This window comes from Myotis myotis, unplaced genomic scaffold (genome assembly GCF_014108235.1).
Source record: "Myotis myotis isolate mMyoMyo1 unplaced genomic scaffold, mMyoMyo1.p scaffold_m19_p_2, whole genome shotgun sequence".
NCBI lineage: Eukaryota > Metazoa > Chordata > Mammalia > Chiroptera > Vespertilionidae > Myotis > Myotis myotis.
The window spans coordinates 143,258,305-143,278,165 of NW_023416324.1; the positions used below are offsets into that span (position 1 = coordinate 143,258,305).

The 19,861-nt window shown below is 39.7% G+C and overlaps 1 protein-coding gene across 8 annotated transcripts in view; it reads right to left on the reverse strand.

Annotated features, from left to right (window-relative positions):
* The window catches only part of CBLB (Cbl proto-oncogene B), a 251,550-nt gene that overhangs the window by 13,017 nt on the left and 218,672 nt on the right, over positions 1-19,861 (reverse strand). For 5 of the 8 annotated variants that reach the window (XM_036350231.1, XM_036350232.1, XM_036350233.1 and 2 more), the window contains 4 exons: positions 16,416-16,562; positions 12,892-12,989; positions 12,645-12,776; positions 9,996-10,136 (listed from right to left, as the gene is read on the reverse strand). In XM_036350231.1, the coding sequence (XP_036206124.1) occupies positions 9,996-10,136; positions 12,645-12,776; positions 12,892-12,989; positions 16,416-16,562 (518 nt within the window). The remainder of the gene's footprint in view (positions 1-9,995; positions 10,137-12,644; positions 12,777-12,891; positions 12,990-16,415; positions 16,563-19,861) is intronic. The other 3 variants (XM_036350236.1, XM_036350239.1, XM_036350235.1) reach the window with 2 other exon arrangements.

Sequence of the window (19,861 nt, forward strand, 5' to 3'; positions counted from 1 at the left end):
ATAAATAGACTACAAAATATACAGTTGTGATGTTGTTCTGTTAAACTATTTCACTTAAAAAGTCACGAGATACATGGATAATACCATAAATAATATATCGTTTAGTCTGAATCCCAGCCATGTTCTGTCATGCTTTTATAGCAAGTTGTGAAGTTAGTACTGGTGCTTCAATGGAAAAAGATACACAGTTACTACAGAGATACATAATTAACTGTCTCCCGATAAGGACAAATTGAAAAGCAATAAAGTTAAAAAAAAATAACTCTTCAAAAACTAATTTCAGTAACATTTTATATCCACACTTAGGGTTAAAACATACAAACTGAAAATACCACAGCCAATGTACCATTATCCTATATAATAAAGAGCTAATATGCAAATGGACATCACACCCTCACTCCATCACACCATAATGGCTCAGACACTCAATACTGGGGAGAGAGGAATGGGGACCAGCCAGGCACAAATGAGCTTGTGAGAGAGGAATGGGGACCAGCCAGGCTGCAGCCCGGGAGAGGGACAAGCCGCCTGCCCCACAGTCCCGGGTGTCAGCGGCTGCATCTGAACCTGTGGTCCGGGAGAGGGACAAGCTGTCTGCACCGTACTTCAGGGCGCCAACGGCTGTGCCAGCACCTGTGGCCCAGGAGAGAGACAAGCCGCCTGCACCCCAGTCCCAGGCACCTGCGGCCTGGGCAAAGCCACCTGCCAATGGCCCCCGGTGGCTGCAGCTGGCCAGAGGAGGGAATCCTGGGTCCCGGGTGCAGGGCAAGGCAGAGGTGGTTAGGGACGATCAGGCAGGCAGGCAGAGGTAGTTAGGGGGTGATCAGGTAGGCAGGCAGGTGAGCGGTTAGGAGCCTGTGGTCCCAGATTGCGAGAGGCAGTTGGACAACCCCCGAGGGGTCCTGGATTGGAGAGGGTGCAGGCCTAGCTGAGGGACCTTCCCACCCCGTGCATAAATTTCATGCACTGGGCCTCTAGTCTATACATATAAAACTCTAATATGCAAATAGACTGAAGGGCGGAACAACCGGTCACTATGATATGCGCTGACCACCAGGGGGCGTGCATGGAACATGGGATAGTGGATCAGGTGAGTGGGAGTGCCAGACCAAGGCAGGGCGCTGGTTGCTGTCATTGGGGCGAGCCTCTAGTGGTTACTGAAAATACTTTGCTCCCATGTGCCACAGTCCCACCCAGCACTCGCACCCACTGCCAGCACCATCAGCGGGTGTGAGTGATGGCTGCTGGCCCCAATTGTCCCTCAGGGCTTCTGCACCTCCACCTGTTCTTGAGGGGCAATCAGGGCTGTTAGCCGCCACTGGCACCCACTGACGGCACTGGCCCTGCTTGTATCTGTTGCTGGTGCCGGCCCTAATCGCTCCCTGCCATCAGCTTGTGGTGGGAGTAGTGGCTGCGGGAGTGGCCAGCAGAAAGGAGACTGGGGGCCATGGCGGGAGGGACCGGGCAGGGGTGCAGAAGATGGGCCGGGACCCGCCCCTGTGCCCACTGTAGCCTCGCGGCCCACAGTTCCTTTCAAGATGCATGAATTCATGCACTGGGCCCCTAGTATAGTAATAAATATTTGAGAAATGAGAATAAACATGATGGGATTAATCTATTTTGAAAAGCAAAATACTACTGCCTGTGATTTACAGTAGGTAATGCTAAATTTAAAGTTTAATACTTATTTAAAGATTATTTAAAAAAAAACTAAGGGAAGACTAGAAGGAAAAGGTTTGCTAATTATAAAATAAATGGGAAAGACTTTTGGTAAAGATGGCAGAGTAGGCAAACACTGTGCTCAACTCCTCCCACAACCACATCAAATTCACAAATAAATTAAACAACAACCATCACTGAGAACCACCTGAAATCTAGCTGAACAGAAGTCCTATAACTAAGGATATAAAGGAGCCATGTAGAGCCTGGTAGGCAAGGTGGAGATATGAAACAGGCAGATCCCACACCCATGCTGTGGCAATTAAGAATCAGGAGGCATATCTCAGCTGCAGAGGTGTCCCCTAAGGAGCAAGGGGTCTCAGTCCCACCCTGAGCTCCCCAAACCAGCACTCCAGTGCCAGGAAGAGGAGTCTCAATAACATCTGGCTGTAAAAACCATCAAGGACTGCATCTGAGTGAGAGGGAAGGCTGCTGGAGAAGTAGGTGCTGCAGGTCTTAAAGGGCACAAACTCACTTACAAACTCACTCACTCTGGGCTCCTGTCCAGAGGCAGCATCTCAAAACCTGCCAGGGACATATAGAGAGAAACTGAACTGACTGGGTAGGGCTGGATGGGCAGGGGTTGAGACAGCTCTCTCCAGGGTTGCAAGTGCTGGCAGGTGCCATTGTATTTTTGTTGAGGGCTCCCCCTACCCAGCCATTCTGGCCCAAGTGGGTGCTAAATCTGGGATCTCTATTAACCTGAATAATACTCTATGCCCCACCCTGATGATTCCCTGAGATCTCACCCTACCAGCATGTCTGGTTGAACCTTTTCCAGTGGATCCTCCATGCAAGCAGCCTGCCTCAGCTCGTCTGCAGACTTTCCTAAAACCTCCCAAAGGTCCACAAAGCCGAAGAAAGCAGTAAATATCTGGCCTTTGTGTGTTTTTCTACACTAAGATAGGCATGATCAGTGATCAATCTCAACTTGGCAATGTAACTCCTATTAGGTAGCCCCAGGTCTGACATAAGCAGTGGTCAGTCTTGGCTTGGGATGTAGCCTCAAACATGGCACAAGTGGCAGATGGCCTCAACCCACATCCTGGCACCCACAAGGGGTTCCCAGTCCAACACCAATGGCTGCCAGCCTTGGTTTGTAAAATAGCCTCTCTCAGGAACCTCCAAGCTCAGCACAAGTGGAAACCAACCACAGGTGTTTTGTAGCTCTTACCAGATAACACCAAGCCAGGAACAAGCAGCAGATGAGCCTGACCTGCACTATAGCCCCACCCAAGAGGCTCCAGAATAGTACACACCCGGTGCCAGTATCAGAGCCCCACCAACTAGCTTTACAAATGACAAACCCGAAGGGCAGACGTGGCTGGCATTAGCGTCCCATCGAAGAGACCACTAATCTGTGGAGTCAACCCTTGCAAAACAGCTTGTCCTCTATAGTCACAGCCAGCTCTCACCCAGTCAGCCTGAAGGTCAAACATACCCACTGACATGAAAACAATAATCAAGCCCTGGTCGGTGGCTCAGTTGGTTGGAGCGCTGTCATCCCATATACCAAAAAGGTTGTGGGTTCAGGGCATGTACTGAAGGCAACTGATTGATGTTTAACTCTTACAGCGATGCTTCCCTTTTTTTCTCTTGATGTTTCTTTCTCACATCGATGTTTCACTCCTTTCCTCTCTCTAAAAAAACCAATAAAATCATATCTTCAGATAAGGATTAAAATAAACTAAAGCAAAAAAACAAACAGTAATCAAGGCTCAACTGCAGTAGGAAGGTACACACAACACACACAAGGGGCATCTCTGGAGCAATCTGCTCAGATGACCAGGGAGACTGCACCACTGGGTCCCACAGGACAGCTACATTAGGCCACACTCAAAGACTGGGTGATGAAGCAGATCTACCTAATACATAGAAACAAACACAGGGAGTCAGCCAAAAGGAGGACTCAAAGAAACATGTCTCAAAAGAACTAGAAAATGAACTAAATGAAATGGAGACAAGCAATCTACCAGATGCAGAGTTCAAAACACGTTATAAGGATGCTCAATAAATGTAGGTGAAGAGTAGATGAACTCAGTAAGAACATTAACAGTGAGGTAGGAAAGGTAAAAATGGGATAGAAAACAACAACAACAAAAAGAGTCAGAAATGAAGAATGCAATAACTGAAATGAAATTAGCTGGAATCAACAATAGATCAGATGAAGCAGAGGATCAAGTCTGCCATCTGGAAGACAAGGGAGTTAAAAATACCCAATTAGAACAGCATAAAGAAAAAAGAATTTTAAAAAAGGATAGTTTAAGCGACCTCTGGGACAACATCAGTTGTTACAACATTAGTTGTAACAACATTTGCATCAAAGGTACTAAAAGAGAAAGAACAAGGGATTTAATACTATTTGAAGAAATAACAACCAAATCTTCCCTAATCTAACAATGGAAACACACATACAAGCATAGAGAGCCCCAAACAGATGAACCCAAAGAGGCCCACACTAAGACACATAATTAAAATCTCAAAGGTTAAAGACACAGAGAAAATCTTAAGCTGTTAGTTATGTAAAGGGAGCTCTATTAGGCAATCAGCTGTTTTTTTTCAACAGAAACTTTGCAGGCCAGAAGGGAATGGCATGAAATATTCAAAATGATGAAAAGCAAGGATCTACAAACAAGACTGCTCTACCCAGCAAAGCTTTCATTTAGAATCAAAGGGGCAATAAAGAGTTTCCCAGACAAGGAAAAACTAAAGGAGTTCATCTCCACTAACTCAGTATTACAAGAAATGTTAACTGACTTCTTTAATTTGAAAGAAAAGATCAAAAATACGAATAAGAAAGTACAGGAAAGAAAAAAGGATCTTACTGACAAAGGCAAACATCTAGGAAAAGCTGTGGATCATCCAACTACAAAGCTTGTACAAGCATTAACCCTTTGTACGCCATAAGCAACTATAGATGCAATTCAACTCAAAATCTCGTGGCATGTGGGGACGGTTTCCATTTTGGATGCGTGGCAGTTAACTGGTGAAAGACAAAAGTAAGAAGATTATGTGTTGAGAACCAAGATGGCGGCATAGGTTAACGCCGGAGTTTGCTGCCTTGAACAACTACTTCAAAAGTGAAACTAAAAGACGGAACGGACATCACCCAGAACCACAGGAACGCTGGCTGAGTGGAAGTCCTACAACTAGGAGGAAAGAGAAACGCATACGGACACTCAGAGGAGGCGCAGTGCTGAAGTCAAATTCTGAGGTGCGGAGTGCGCGGAGCGGGCTGGCGGCGGAGGGCGCGGTTGGCGTTTTCAATCAGGAGGGAGTCGCAGACTCTGAGCTCCAGATACAGGCGAGTCTTTAGGGATCCAGACTCAAACAGGAGAAGCAGGACTGTCTGGCTTCGGTCAGAGCGAGTGCAGCTTTCTCTCCGAGGTTTGCAGCGGTTGCTGGGACTCAGAGAGGCAGAGCCCCTGGGGACAGGACTGAGAGCCGCCATAACTGCTCTCTCCAGCCCACCCTGTTGATCCTGTGCGACCCGCCCCGCCCAAGCCCTGCACAGAGGCATTTGCCGGATAGCCTCAGGCAAAGGCTAGATTAGCACCTCCCTAGAGGACAGAAGTTCTCTCACTGCAGACACAGCTGATTCTCATAGCCACTTGGCCTGGAGGTCAAACCCACCCTGGTATTAGCTACAACAATCAAGGTTTAACTATAAGACTGCGAACAAAGACCACTAGGGGGTGCACCAAGGAAGCATAACAAAATGCGGAGACAAAGAAACAGGACAAAATTGTCAATGGAAGATATAGAGTTCAGAACCACACTTTTAAGGTCTCTCAAGAACTGTTTAGAAGCCGCCGATAAACTTAATGAGATCTACAAGAAAACTAATGAGACCCTCGATGCTATATTGGGGAACCAACTAGAAATTAAGCATACACGGACTGAAATAACGAATATTATACAGACTCCCGACAGCAGACCAGAGGAGCGCAAGAATCAAGTCAATGATTTGAAATGCGAGGAAGCAAAAAACACCCAACCGGAAAAGCAAAATGAAAAAAGAATCCAAAAATGCGAGGATAGTGTAAGGAGCCTCTGGGACAGCTTCAAGCGTACCAAAATAAGAATTATAGGGGTGCCAGAAGATGAGAGAGAGCAAGATATTGAAAACCTATTTGAAGAAATAATGACAGAAAACTTCCCCCACCTGGTGAAAGAAATGGACTTACAGGTCCAAGAAGCGCGGGGAACCCCAAACAAAAGGAATCCAAAGAGGACCACACCAAGACACATCATAATTAAAATGCCAAGAGCAAAAGATAAAGAGAGAATCTTAAAAACAGCAAGAGAAAGAAACTCAGTTACCTACAAGGAAATACCCATACGACTGTCAGCTGATTTCTCAACAGAAACTTTGCAGGCCAGAAGGGAGTGGCAAGAAATATTCAAAGTGATGAATACCAAGAACCTACAACCAAGATTACTTTATCCAGCAAAGCTATCATTCAGAATTGAAGGTCAGATAAAGAGCTTCACAGATAAGGAAAAGCTAAAGGAGTTCATCACCACCAAACCAGGATTATATGAAATGCTGAAAGGTATCCTTTAAGAAGAGGAAGAGGAAGAAAAAGGTAAAGATACAAATTATGAACAACAAATATGCATCTATCAACAAGTGAATCTAAGAATCAAGTGAATAAATAATCTGATGAACAGAATGAACTGGTGATTATAATAGAATCAGGGACATAGAAAGGGAATGGACTGACTATTCTTTGGGGGGAAAGGGGTGTGGGAGATGCGGGAAGAAACTGGACAAAAATCGTGCACCTATGGATGAGGACAGTGGGTGGGGAGTGAGGGCGGAGGGTGGGGCGGGAACTGGGAGGAGGGGAGTTATGGGGGGGGGGGGAAAGAGGAACAAATGTAATAATCTGAACAATAAAGATTTAATTAAAAAAAAAGATTATGTGTTACTACAACAATAAATTAAGGGATATACACAAACACATGCACAAAAGAAGTACAAAATATAAGTATACTACGAGCCCAGCACACGACACGAAATCATTGTGTGGCCCACCCACCTGCAGGCCTGCCTTGACACCAGAACCTGTCCACGCAGAGCTCCAGAATGCCTGGCCCAGCCCCCAAGCCCTCTGGCTTTCTCTGGCCGCTTCAAGCCCTGCCGTCAGTCCCTTGAGTTGTCTCAGGCTGGTCCTGCCTTCTCTGGGTGCCTCCCCACTTTCGGCCCATCTCCAGAGTAACGTGGCAGCTCCGCCCAGTCATGGCGCCAGAGGAGAGTGTGGAAGACTCCCACCTGCTGTGCTATGCTCCTTCCCATGGCAGGTGGGCCGCGCGGCACTCAGAGTGTGAGCGGTGGGTGGCGAAGGACTGGTGGGGGGCACTATGGGCTGTCACCCCTGCCCACCCTGGCACGGGATGGTCCCGCCTCCTCCAGGCACCTCCCCACTTCCGCCCCGTCTCCAGAGCAATGCCTTGGATAATATGCTAATAACCTGGTCATTACCATTATGGCGTATTGACCATTAGCACATTAGCTCTTTATTAATATTGATAGGGATGAGTAAAAATGATAGTGATTTTAGAATGCATTCGAGTTAAGGCAATCATAAACTTAAAATAAACTGCTATGAGCAGCTTGTATATATGAAGCACACAGTAACCACAAACCAAGAATCTATGAGATATACAAGAAATAAAAAAAGAATCCAAATACAACACTACAGAAAGTCATCAACATTCGAGAAAAGAAGAGCAAGAAAATAAGAAAAGAACAGAGAAAACTATAAAAGCAACAGAAAATAATAAAGTAAAAGTATCTAAATAACTATCCATAATTAATTTAAATGTAAATGGACTAAATGCTCCAATCAAAAGACCTAGCATGGGTGAATGGATAAATGGCTAATATAACAAGAACCATACATATATTGCCTAAAAGGGACCCACTTCAGATTGAAAGACACAAACAGACTAAAAGTAAAGGGATGGAAAGAGATATTTCATTCAATTGGACACAAAACAAAGCTGGGGTAGCAATAATTATATAAAATAAACTTTAAAACAAGGGCTGTAACGAGGAAAAAAAATAACATTCCATGATAAAGAGATCAATTCAACAAGAAAGTATAACTCTTGTGACCATCTACACATGTAACACATTTGCATCTAAATATATTAAGTAAATATCCTATATAATAAGGGAGGTAATATGCAAATTGACCCTCACACCTTCACAAGATGGCTGCCTAAGACCAGGCCGGCAGGGGTGTTAGTGAGGGATGACCAAATGACTGAACAAGCAGGCTGCATGGGGCGACCAGGCTGGTGGGGGGGTTAGTGAGGGATGACCAAATGACTGAACAAGCAGGCTGCGTGGGGTGACCAGGCTGGTGGGGGGGCCGTGAGGTGCAACCAGGTCAGCAGGGGGGACAGTTGGGGATGACCAGGCTGGCAGGGGGGCAGTTGGGGGAGTCCAGGCTGGCAGGGGGGGCAGTAAGGGGTGACCAGGCCGGTGGGGGGCAGTTAGGGGTGATCAGTCCGGCAGGTGAGGGCAGTAAGGGGCGACCAGGCAGGCAGGCAGGTGAGCGATTAGGAGCCAGCGGTCCAGGATTGTGAGAGGGTGCATGCTGGGTTGAGCAAACCTCTCCCCACCTTGCACAAATTTCGTGCACTGGACCTCTAGTAAAGGATATAAAGGAAGAGATCAACAGTAATATAGTAATAATAAAGGACTTTAAAATCCCATTGATATCAATGGATAGATCATTCAGACAGAAAACCTACAAGGAAACAGTTGCTTTAAATGACAGTTCATACCACAGGACGAAGTTGATATTTTTAGGTCACTTCCCCAAAAGTATAAGAATGTACATTCTTTTTAAGTGCACATAGAACATTTTCCAGGAGAGATCAAAAAGTAGGCCAAAAAATAAGTCTCAATAAATTGAAAAAGACTGAGGTCCAATGAAGCATCTTCTATCACAGTGATATGCAACTAGGAATCAATTACAAGAAGAAAACTGAAAAACAAACTCATGGAAGATGAATAACATGCTACTGAACAATGAATACTAACATATAACTTATCATACTACTTAACAGTGCAATCAAGGAAGAAATCAAGATATCTGGAGACAAATAAAAATGAAAACACAATGACCTCAAAATCTATCTAACACAGCCAAAGAAGTTCCAAGAAGGAGATATATAGCAATACAGGCCTACCTCAAGAAACAGGAACAATCTCAAATAAACAATCTAAAATTACACCTAAAGGAACTAGAAAAAGATGAACAAACAAAACCCAAAAGAGTAGAAGGAAGGAAATAACAAAAATCAGAGTGGGAAACAATAGAAATATAGTCTAAAAAGACAATGTAAAGAGGTTCTTTGAAAAGACTAATTACATTGTTAAAACTTTAACCAAACTCACTAAGAAAAAAAGAATTGAAAGAGGAGAGGTGACAACAGGCACCACAGAAATACAAATGATTATAAGAAAATGCTACAAACAATTATATTCCAAGAAAATGGACAACTTGGAAGAACCAAATTCCTAGAAACAGACAATCCTCTAAGACAGAATCAAGAAGACAGCAAATCTATGCAGACTGATATCTACTATGAAATTGAAGCAGTAATCTAAAAACTTCCTACAGTCAAAAACCCTGATTGACTTGTCAGCGTCATAGCATAAGCTCCCTTGGTAGCCACATCATGACACCACTTTATAAAGGTCACAGTCAAGTCCCCATGAATACTTTTCAATACTGTTACTAATGATTACTTAAAAGTAAAAATAGTAACAAAACAATAAAATGAAGGTAATTCAGAAAAATTTATCACTGTTATCACATAATTTACCAAAATATGTTTTTGAATGAAATTATGCCCCTAAAATATATGTAGAAAAAATTTTAAAACTTACTAAAAAAAAAAAAAAATTACTGCACTCAGAATCAGACAAAGTCTAAATTTTGTCCCCATCACTATTAGCCCAATCATGGAGCCCTCTGGTTCTCAGGGATGCCTTGGTAACATAAGGGTGTTATCTGGACTGGGATGATGTCTATAGCACCATTTCCACATTCTATTCTTCCTATTGCTTTTGCCATTTTTGTAATCCTTTTGCAATTAAACCAATCAATTGACAAACAAACCTACCCAACTGCTATTTCCCTCCCAGGGTTTCTTCCCCCCAACCCCCCAGGGAGATAGAAACCAATGAATTACTCATTTGACAGTATGACCTTAGAAATATTATTGCTTTAAGTGAAAAGTTTCTCTCCTACCTGAAGGAAGAAGGAAAAGGTCTTGTCCTGAGGATGGCCGGCTACTGGAGCCAGGAGGTTTTGAATGTTCGATGAGACTATGCCTTGCAGGAGGTGGAGGAGGTGGGAGGGAAGGGGGGAGGGCATCAAAAGCACCTTCACCTGCATTTAAAGAAAGGTCAGTATCAACAGCAGAACTTTATTAGTCAAAACACAGTATCAGGCCAAAGTAATGATTGATTTTCTCTTGCTGCTTATAAAGAACTTCACCTGCAGTGTTTATCCAGCTGTTCACCAACTTTGATAATGGGAGTTAATTATTTTGCGGGACTATGGAAGCAGCAAACCAGATGCACACACATGTGTGTGCAAACTTTTCCTATTTCCCAGGTCTTTCTATTAAAAAGCAGCACCACAGGTTATGAAGCATCTTACTATTCGTCTGTGGAATTTCTAATATTAAGACACTAGAATCCGGAACTAAATTCTGTCACACTGAACCTTTTGTGTAACAGCCTCTAATTAGAAAATCACACTATGCACAAAAATTTAATGTCACAAAATAGATTATCTTTTAAGCTTTATCCTACTAGGTTGTAATTTATTGAAGCTAATGCTCCATATATTTCATTATCAAAATATACAGCCAATAGCCACCTACAGGAGAAAAATATATTTTTTTATTACAATATATCTCTAAAGAGAAATAGTTAAGTACAGAACTACGTTGTGTGGTCACAAAGCTAGTTACTCATATTTGCATATTTCCCAGTTTTAGCAACTACAGAACACTGTGGCATGCTTTTGTCTATTTCCCCCTGCCATATGTACTATTCTATGCACATTTCCCCTTATATTGATTCTTTAAAAAAATTAAGTTGCAGAGTATGTAAGCAATCTCAAATGGTCTGTGAATGGAACAGTGTATAAATAAACAGCCACATATTCCAGTAACAAAAACTCACACATATTTAAATTTACTGACAAAACAAAAGGTATATGTAAAGAAAATAGTTTTACGATTCATACAGCTTGCTTTGCAAAAAATACTGAAAGTATTTTCTCTAATGATCATAAATATTTTTCTAACTTAAAATATGTGAAGGTACCGGAGAGGTAGTTCTGTTATCATTCCAACCTTAAGCTATCTGCTAAATTATCTGATTCATTCAAATACTTTTTCAGCCCTAAGTGTCGGGCACCATGCCAGGCACATAGGTAACGTGAAGACCTAAATCATAAGGATGTGACCCAAAGAGCTTAGAGTCCATAAGGAGATCTAAGAAAAGTTCACTAATGATTCAAGATGAAAGTTCCATAGGTCCCACAGAGAGAGATTCATTTTAAGAGGGAAGAGAAATGAAGAAATTGGCATTAAGCAAGGTGTTACGAAGAACTAGAAGGTCTGGGCTATCAGTGGCTCAAAAATACTTGTCAAATGGGAAGGTGGTGTCTTTTAGACAGAGTAAACAGTGTGAATAAAGCATGAGATGTACAGAGGAAAGTGGGGTTAAAAAGACAAGTTGGAGCATTTATCTGTATTGCCCAATATAGTAGTCACCATGCACATGTAGCTATTAAGTTTAAATTTCACTAAAATTCAGTTCCGCCATCACACATGTGAATATATAGACCCTTACATCACCACATGAAGTTCTATTGGACAGTGGTCATCTAGATCCTGAAGACTTGGGTAATAGGTCAAACATTTGTGTATAGGAAGAAGAAGGGAGAAAAATACCACATAAAGAAGTTAGAAGACTTGTCGTTCATGTAGGTGAGAATAAAGCACTGAACTACTGAAAAGACAGGAGAGGTTTCAAGTGTAAAATAAAAAGAACAGGAGAGTAAAAGACACTGCAATAGTGTAACTGGAAACACTGGTTGATGGTGTTAGAGAAAAAAAAAAAGGTTTACTTCACATTTCTGGTATTCTAATATTTCAGAGAAGCTTATAAATGGACCTTCAGCATACATTATTTTACATTATGATGACCTGTTATTGTAAAGCCTTAATGTGTGTGAAGGTTCTAGTTGACTTCCTCTAAAAATAGGGCAAGAAACTTCCCACTTAGACTTAAGGAATTAACACAGCCAGCCAACTTTAGCATACTTCCATGCAGGTACACACACCAAACATAGAGTATGCTTCTTCATATTAAAATTTGAAACAGAGAAATTTAGATTTGTTGGATCTGTTTTTTACAAATCTTTGCAATGATGATAAGATAATTTATTCTTGACACTCTACAATAAAATATATAATTTCTATAATGTAACTAAGTGGGACCAGATCATCTTATACTGAAAGAAACAGTACACATTCGTTAAAAACTGTACTTATAGAAAATTTCAGATGACCACTTCAAATCTACTAGAACACAAGTGCCTGAACAATGCTCTCATAGATTTTTTTTGTAGACTACATTTAGTACATGAAGATATAACTTGATAAAAGTCTGAGGGCCAGCTATTGACACCATTGCTTCAATTCTCTGAATGGAATAATGGTCACATGAACTTGAGAGCACCATCACCTGAAGAATCCATTCTAATTCAGATAGATTCAGAACCTAGTGAGTCTGCATTACATGGAACTCTGATAATTCTGATACTAATTGAAAGAAGAGGCAGGGTGGCTTGTTAGAAATTTTTTAAAAAGGTTTCAACCTAATGGAGGGATGAGAAGATCATAATCAGAGGGCGTCCTGTTGAGTGAAGAACCATGCTTTGGATTGTCCCGAGTTGGAGGCCTGGCAGGTGGTAATGGCACTGGATCAGAGGCTGAATCAAAAACATCTCCTAGAGGATAACACAAAATCTTAATGTATTTTCAGTTCAACATTGGCATGGACTTTTGCCTTTAAATTCTGACCATTAAGATGTAGAATACCAAGAGAATATGTATTATACATACCCTTTATATATATGCCTAACTCAGGCATGTTTGATTTCTTCATCTCTGAAGATGTACCATGTGTTCCATTCAATATACAATGACCATTATCATAAGACCTATGGCAGAGATCAGAGGATAAAAATCATAAGGATAATTACTTTCCATTTAAAAGTCACTTGGGAGGGTGATGGGAACTAGCAACCCAGCTCATATAATAAAGTTTGAAAATAAATATAATTAAGTTGCTTTTCTGGGAAAAATACAAGTAATATTATCTAGATACTCTTACCCAAATATTTTTACAGAGTAGAATATCCATGGAACACAAATTATCTTTTTTTAAAAATATATTTTATTGATTTTTCACAGAGAGGAAGGGAGAGGGATAGAGAGTTAGAAACATAGATGAGAGAGAAACATCGATCAGCTGCCTCCTGCACACCCCCCACTGGGGATGTGCCCACAACCAAGGTACATGCCCTTGACCGGAATTGAACCTGGGACCCTTCAGTCCACAGGCTGACGCTCTATCCACTGAGCCAAACTGGTCAGGGCACAAATTATCTTTTTTAAGTGAAACTAAGAATTACAATAATCACAAAAACTGTTGTAGTTGAAACACATCTTTGAAATTAACATACTGTTTTGAAAGAGTTCACTAATACTTTGTCAAGTTTTTGAAGAAAAAAAATGTAATAAAGCAAAAAAATACATTATTTAACATATTTTTATTTCTGTAATTTGAGCTGTCTTTATAACAAACTAGAGCCTAACAATGATGGAGAATAATATTAAATGATCAGTAATTGCATTAAAATTCTGATGGGCAGCCTGGCTGGTGTGCTCAGTGGTTCAGCATCCAACCATGAAATAGGAGGTCATGGACTGATTCCCAGTCAGGACACATGCCTGGGTTGGAGGCTCGATTCCCGGTAGGACGCGTGCAGGAGGTAGCTGATTGATGTTTGTCTCTCATCTATGTGTCTGTCTATCTCTCTAGTCCTCTCCCTTCCTCTCTCTCTCTAAAAAAAAACCCAAAAACAACATATTAAAAGAAGTCATTAAAAAAATCTGATAGCCATATTCAGACCTAGAGTCTATAGTATAATTTCACTGCTGCCAAGAACAAGACACTGGCAGTTCTGACAACTGTACAAAAATGACTTTAGCAAAAGTCTTGGGTACACAACAAATATTTTGATCTAGGTGTCTATAAAGAATAATACTAAAAATTATTTTTGCTGTTGAAATCATACTATGAACACAATGGGTAAAATTGGGGCATGGGAAGACAGCAACAGGAAGAGAAGATACAGACCATGTCTTGTCTTCAGAATATAGCTGTGTAACAATGAACTCTCTGTTCATCAACTTCTGCTCACAAAGAGCTATATAGAAAGCAGAGTTTAGATTTTACTTTTCTCTAATTTACTCTGAATTCTTGGGGCAAAATAGAATTACATACATAATGGAGGAGATAGTGGATATTTAAATAGTTATTGCAAGAGTGCTTAATTTGTAATTCATTTCCATTCTCTCAGGTAGCCACCTCTTTTCAAGGGGCCAGAGATGTTTCATTTAAAAACAGTTAGCATGTATTGAATTTTCATAATAATGATGGATTTTTACTGAAACTCAATTGAATTATTCATCTACTGTTTAACTTTTTCCACATATTGACAATTTGCTTCTGATGTTCCAAAGGGTAAGGGGGAACAGAGGAGAAAGAACTGTTTAAGCTTAAAGAGTGTTTTGTAGAGGACATAAGAAGATACTTCATCCATCAGCTTTCAAGAACAAATTAGATAAAAAATGCACTCCAATTAAGTTTAGGGATTATCAACATTTATTACTTCTCTATAATAGTACAAAGATGGTAATGGTGGACATAATTCAATTTTATTTTCTAGATTTGGGAGGCCTGCCATCAAATAGCTCATCCAATATGATGTGACAATTAAAATTTAAAATATTAAAATTATACCCCTCACTTCTCCAGCAATGAAAAATAATGAGATACCATGTAGACAGAAATATTTCACCTTATTTCAGTTTTTAAAAATTACTACACATTTGTAAAAGTCAAAGGAACTGAAAATTGTAATAATTTGTATTTGATGTAAAGGAATAACTTTTTTTCTCTTTTAAGAGTAGTAGACACTTGGTTATCCTGTACAATAAATGCCTTGACGTTATTTCTTTGTCTTCTCAATAATACTATTTTAGCAGCAAATGTCTTAAACACCAGCAATTAGCAAGAAATACTTCAGTTCTTGCTTTGAAATATGAAGCCCTGGACTTCAGAATGTTAATAATCCCAGTTAATAACTCAGCAGAGTGTTGATAATTCCAACCAGGATCACTCATTAAGACAGATCTTTGGTTAAAATGAAGAGTTGCTTTTCTTTTCCAAGCATTGCATTTTCTGTCTCAGTACAATACTCAGAGAAAGGCATTAAGAACATTTTTAGATTTCTCATCTGAAAAGGGAACACTGCACACATAAAATGCTTTCCGTTGACTGACTAGACCTCAAAAGGAAACAGTACACTAAGTAAAGATGGCATAGATGATTGAAGTGTTCAACGGCTCTCCTATCTCTCAATCAAGAGACACTGGCAGGCAGAAGGCTGGGCCACAGCAGCAGTGGAACCCCAGTTTATGTTCCCAGCACAGCTTCAGGGATGTTATTACACAAAGAAAACCGAGGCTTAGAAAGTAAGTTTTGAAACTGAGATTTCACTTATTGAATACCTCATATATGTCAGGCTTTAAAAAAAAAAAATAATATATTATGGTTTACTAATTCAATTAAATAAAGACAAGCTAATATTTCAATACACAACACCCATTTTTAATAACTCATATACTTCAATGGGGCTGCTACTTCAAAAATCAAGGATGTCTCCAGTGTAGTGAGAATAAATAACTGACAAGAAAAAACACTATTCTTCACATTCTTATTTGATCCAAGCAAAAGGGAGATAGATAGTACCTGATAAAAAGCAGTTAAGAGAAAAAGTTTTAGGGTTTTTTTTTTCTCTTTTCCTTCAAGATCTGAATAGAAGGAGGTAGCACATCAAGATGGGAAATGAATAGAAATTACACTACTCTTTACGTCATGAAGAAAAATTCTAAGGATGGTTGGCATAATACCTTAGTTTCTAAGCACAAATTTTTCCTCATGAGATATGTACTTAGAACTTATAAAAATGAATTGAAATTAGCTTATGGAAAATTCATGAATTAATCACTACTATAGGTAGCCATCAATAAAATTTGATCAGAGTACAATTTGTTTTTAGGGAGAGAGGGCAACAAAATGTTCCGTTAGACTTACTAGTCAACTAAATTAGTCAAATGACTTGCTGAAAAATCTATCTTTTAGTTTTTTCTGAAAGTAATTCAGAAAACAGTATATAGAAAAAAGAGGCTTTGAGCAAGAAAGCAAGGATTTTTAATAAATAGATATGATTTAATTGCTTAAAAATGATAATGTGTATGCAGATGTGAGAAGATTAAAAAGGTGCCCACATTCTTACCTAAGAGGAGGTTTTACATTATGACAATGAGATGGCTGTGAGTTCAGGGAAACGGGATGGGATGAAGGAATCTTATATTCATCATCATCTTCCTCTACTGGGTCTCTTGTTTTCTCTGAAAGACAATTTGCTAATGGACCAGTACACCTACCAGAGGGGAAAAAAAAATCCAGTCTAGTATAAGCATACTAATTTAGAACAAGTAAGTCTGATGTGACATAATCAAATTAAAGAAGCTACTTTGTCATGTGTATTCATTTTTTAATTACAAGGTAATAGCAGAAGGGCTGTTCTTATGCTACATACAAAGAAAAGAATGTTCAATCTTTTGTTAAGACTCTATTGATGAAATAAAAGAATTGTTATACTTATAATTTTAAATGTCACAGTAAGAAAAACTAGTAACCTGTCAAAATAATCTTGGAGTTGTAAAAGAAAATGCATAAAATTGTTCAAACCAAAGCTACTAAAATATTAACATTTTGTTCCAATTTAACTTACATCAGTAAATTAAGATAACTTATATGTATATGCATGGGAGCTTTATATATTAATGAAGTTCTTACAGAAAGGTCAAACTTTCTGTCTTTTGTAAATATTACGTATAGTTGGAAAAAAAATCCAGTTTAATTAAATGAAACAATTCTTCCTCCTGTGAAGTCACAGTTCAAATTAATATTTTTTTTCCAAATACAACCAAGAAATAAAAATGACCAAAATAATTAGAAGTAGAAAATGAGAAAACTAATTAAGTTGTTGAGGTACAGTACATTATTTTTTTGGCTTAAATTCCCTGGCTAAATGAAAATGAGTAAGATGATCACCTAATATATGTTCAAGCATTTTATTCATCCATGAAAGTAAATAAACTGAACAAAGCCAAGCAAACAAAAACCTTCTGTTTTCACATTTGTTGCTACTGGAGTTTAACCCTTGCTGATGCAAGACAGAAATACCAAATTAGAAATGCACAATCCTATCCTGATCAACTTTAGGACAACCAACCAGTTTGCAAGACATTGGAGATACATATGGAGCCAAAACTTTTTGTTAATCATCATGAACTTCATGGCAAATCTATTTCATTAAATTAAAAAATAAAAATAAAATATCTTTGTGTCTGCAATTTTGAAGCACCTTCTGTAGAGGGAGCAAGAGTCCTTTGGTATGTTCGCCATCAAGCAAGCCTGAAATAACTTTCACTTTGATCTTCTCACTAGTTAGAATGAAAACAATTTTAAGGGCTTTCTTTGTGTCCATTATAAGATGCTTTGAAAACCTGAAGGTTTTCAAGTTTTAATGATATCTGAGTCTCTAGGAAGTTCAGAAATGAAAGAAAAATTTCTTATAAGATTTTTCAAAAGTATATTTTTACCCATCTTTGGAGACTTTTTCAATACTGATTTTGAATTCTTATTTGAGCGACCTTGGAATTCAAATGACAGTTCATGGTGGGATGAAAGCGCAGTGATGCAGTGACCAAGTCCACTGTCAGTGCCCAGAGCACAAGCTACTAACCTTATTAATAAACTAAGGATTACCCCTTCCATGGTGTAACCTTGGGAGTTGTACATTCCAAATGAAGGCCAGTGAGGATATGGACTGCAAAGTGATGACCCGATTAGAGCAGGGATTTCAAACACAACCTTTCCACAAACTCTTATAAACATGAATATATCAATTTAGCTAACTCAAGGACCAGAGTGGGTTGGTTCTAAATGAAATGAGAAAATTATATACCCTTTCTATGCCCTAATACTTTCATTCATAATGAAACTTTTTTCATATGCAATTCAAATATATACTGTGTAAAGAATAAGACCTATTGACCAAATATTCAACAATCATATCAATGTCAGGAATGTTCTACTACCTGCCTGATGCAGGTGACTTCCGGAGATTTAAGTTTTTAAAGGAGCACTGCATTATGAGACTAGAACAGACAATTTTGAAATCACATCAGTTGCAGCTAGTTCTATATTTTCTCTTCACTGATAAAGAATGCCACCCTTTTCCCCCTCCCCTCCCCTCCCCTCCCCTCCCCTCCCCTCCCCTCCCCTCCCCTCCTCCCTCCCCTCCCCTCTCTCTCCTGCAAATCAACAGGAGTATTTCTGAAGGAAATGAAAATCAAAGCAGGGAAGGCTAGGCACTTGACTGGGAAGGGGGCATAGAGGATATCTCTGTACCTTCTTCTCAGTTTTGTTCTGAAACTAAAACTGCTCTAAAAAATAAAGTCTTAATTAAAAATAGACTGGAAGAGGAAGGTACAATGAAGATAAAGAAGTTGTATACAAAATACCAAAAGAGAAATCTTGATTCATGCAAACAATTACAATATGTGTAATTATATGTGGGAATTTTTTTCCTCTTCACAAACTCATTCAAGAAGTAGGTTCAATTTAAATTGCAACTAAATAAGTGGTAAAATAATTAAAGAATTTTCATTAGCAATCATGTATGTTTACTTTACTTTTGGAGAAAATATCTAACTTTGGGACATGGGAAAATGTGCAGCCACTGATTTAGTGTAAGGGAAATTTTTAGGATACCAGTTAAATAAAATGAAGCAAATTCTATTTGGCTGGTTCCAAGTTAAAGATGCCAAGTGAACCATCCTACACTTACACCTATTGCTTCACTTTCTTTATATTATCATCACACATTGACGGAGTGTTCTGTACTGTGGCTGCCATTGCTGAGCTAATACACTGGTAATGCACAGGACACATACTCTCAAAGATGTACAGCCGTCCTCACCACAATCTTGTAAAATTCATTGTGTGCTAGTTATTTGAGCAATCACTGAGTAATACAGCCATTTTCTTCATGTACACATTTACAACAAACAAAGACTATGTGATCTAACACTATTCTTAGTGATTTTTATATTTTGAAACTGAAGGTGCATTCCTTGCAAGCATGTCAAAGTCGCGGCTGGCAGACTACAACTATGACATGCTTCCTACAGCATCCTATATTCCTGGTGTGAGGCATACAGGGTGGGCAAAAGCTGGTCTATAGCTGTGAATACATGAAACACAGAGATTATTCTTGTATTATTTATTTATTGTTATATTATTTTCCATATGAACAATGGTGAACCTACCCTGTATAATCAGAGGGGGGCCTTCTACACATCCCATTGGCTTTACCTATATAACATACTTCAGACATCACCCTAGCAAGTTCTTTCCTTCTCTTCATTTGAGCAATTCTTTTTTATTAAATTTACTGGGGTGACATCTATAATAATAAAAGCATAATATGCAAATCAACTGAACAGCCGAACAGCAGAACAACCCTCCAGGCGACCATGCTGTGACACGTACTGGTCCCAGGCCAGCCAAGGCAGGTGCGATGTGATTGGTTGGGGGGCCCCACCATCGCCCCACGATTGCACCACAGAAGGAGGCCCAGGCCACCGGCCAGCAACACTGTGGTGGGTG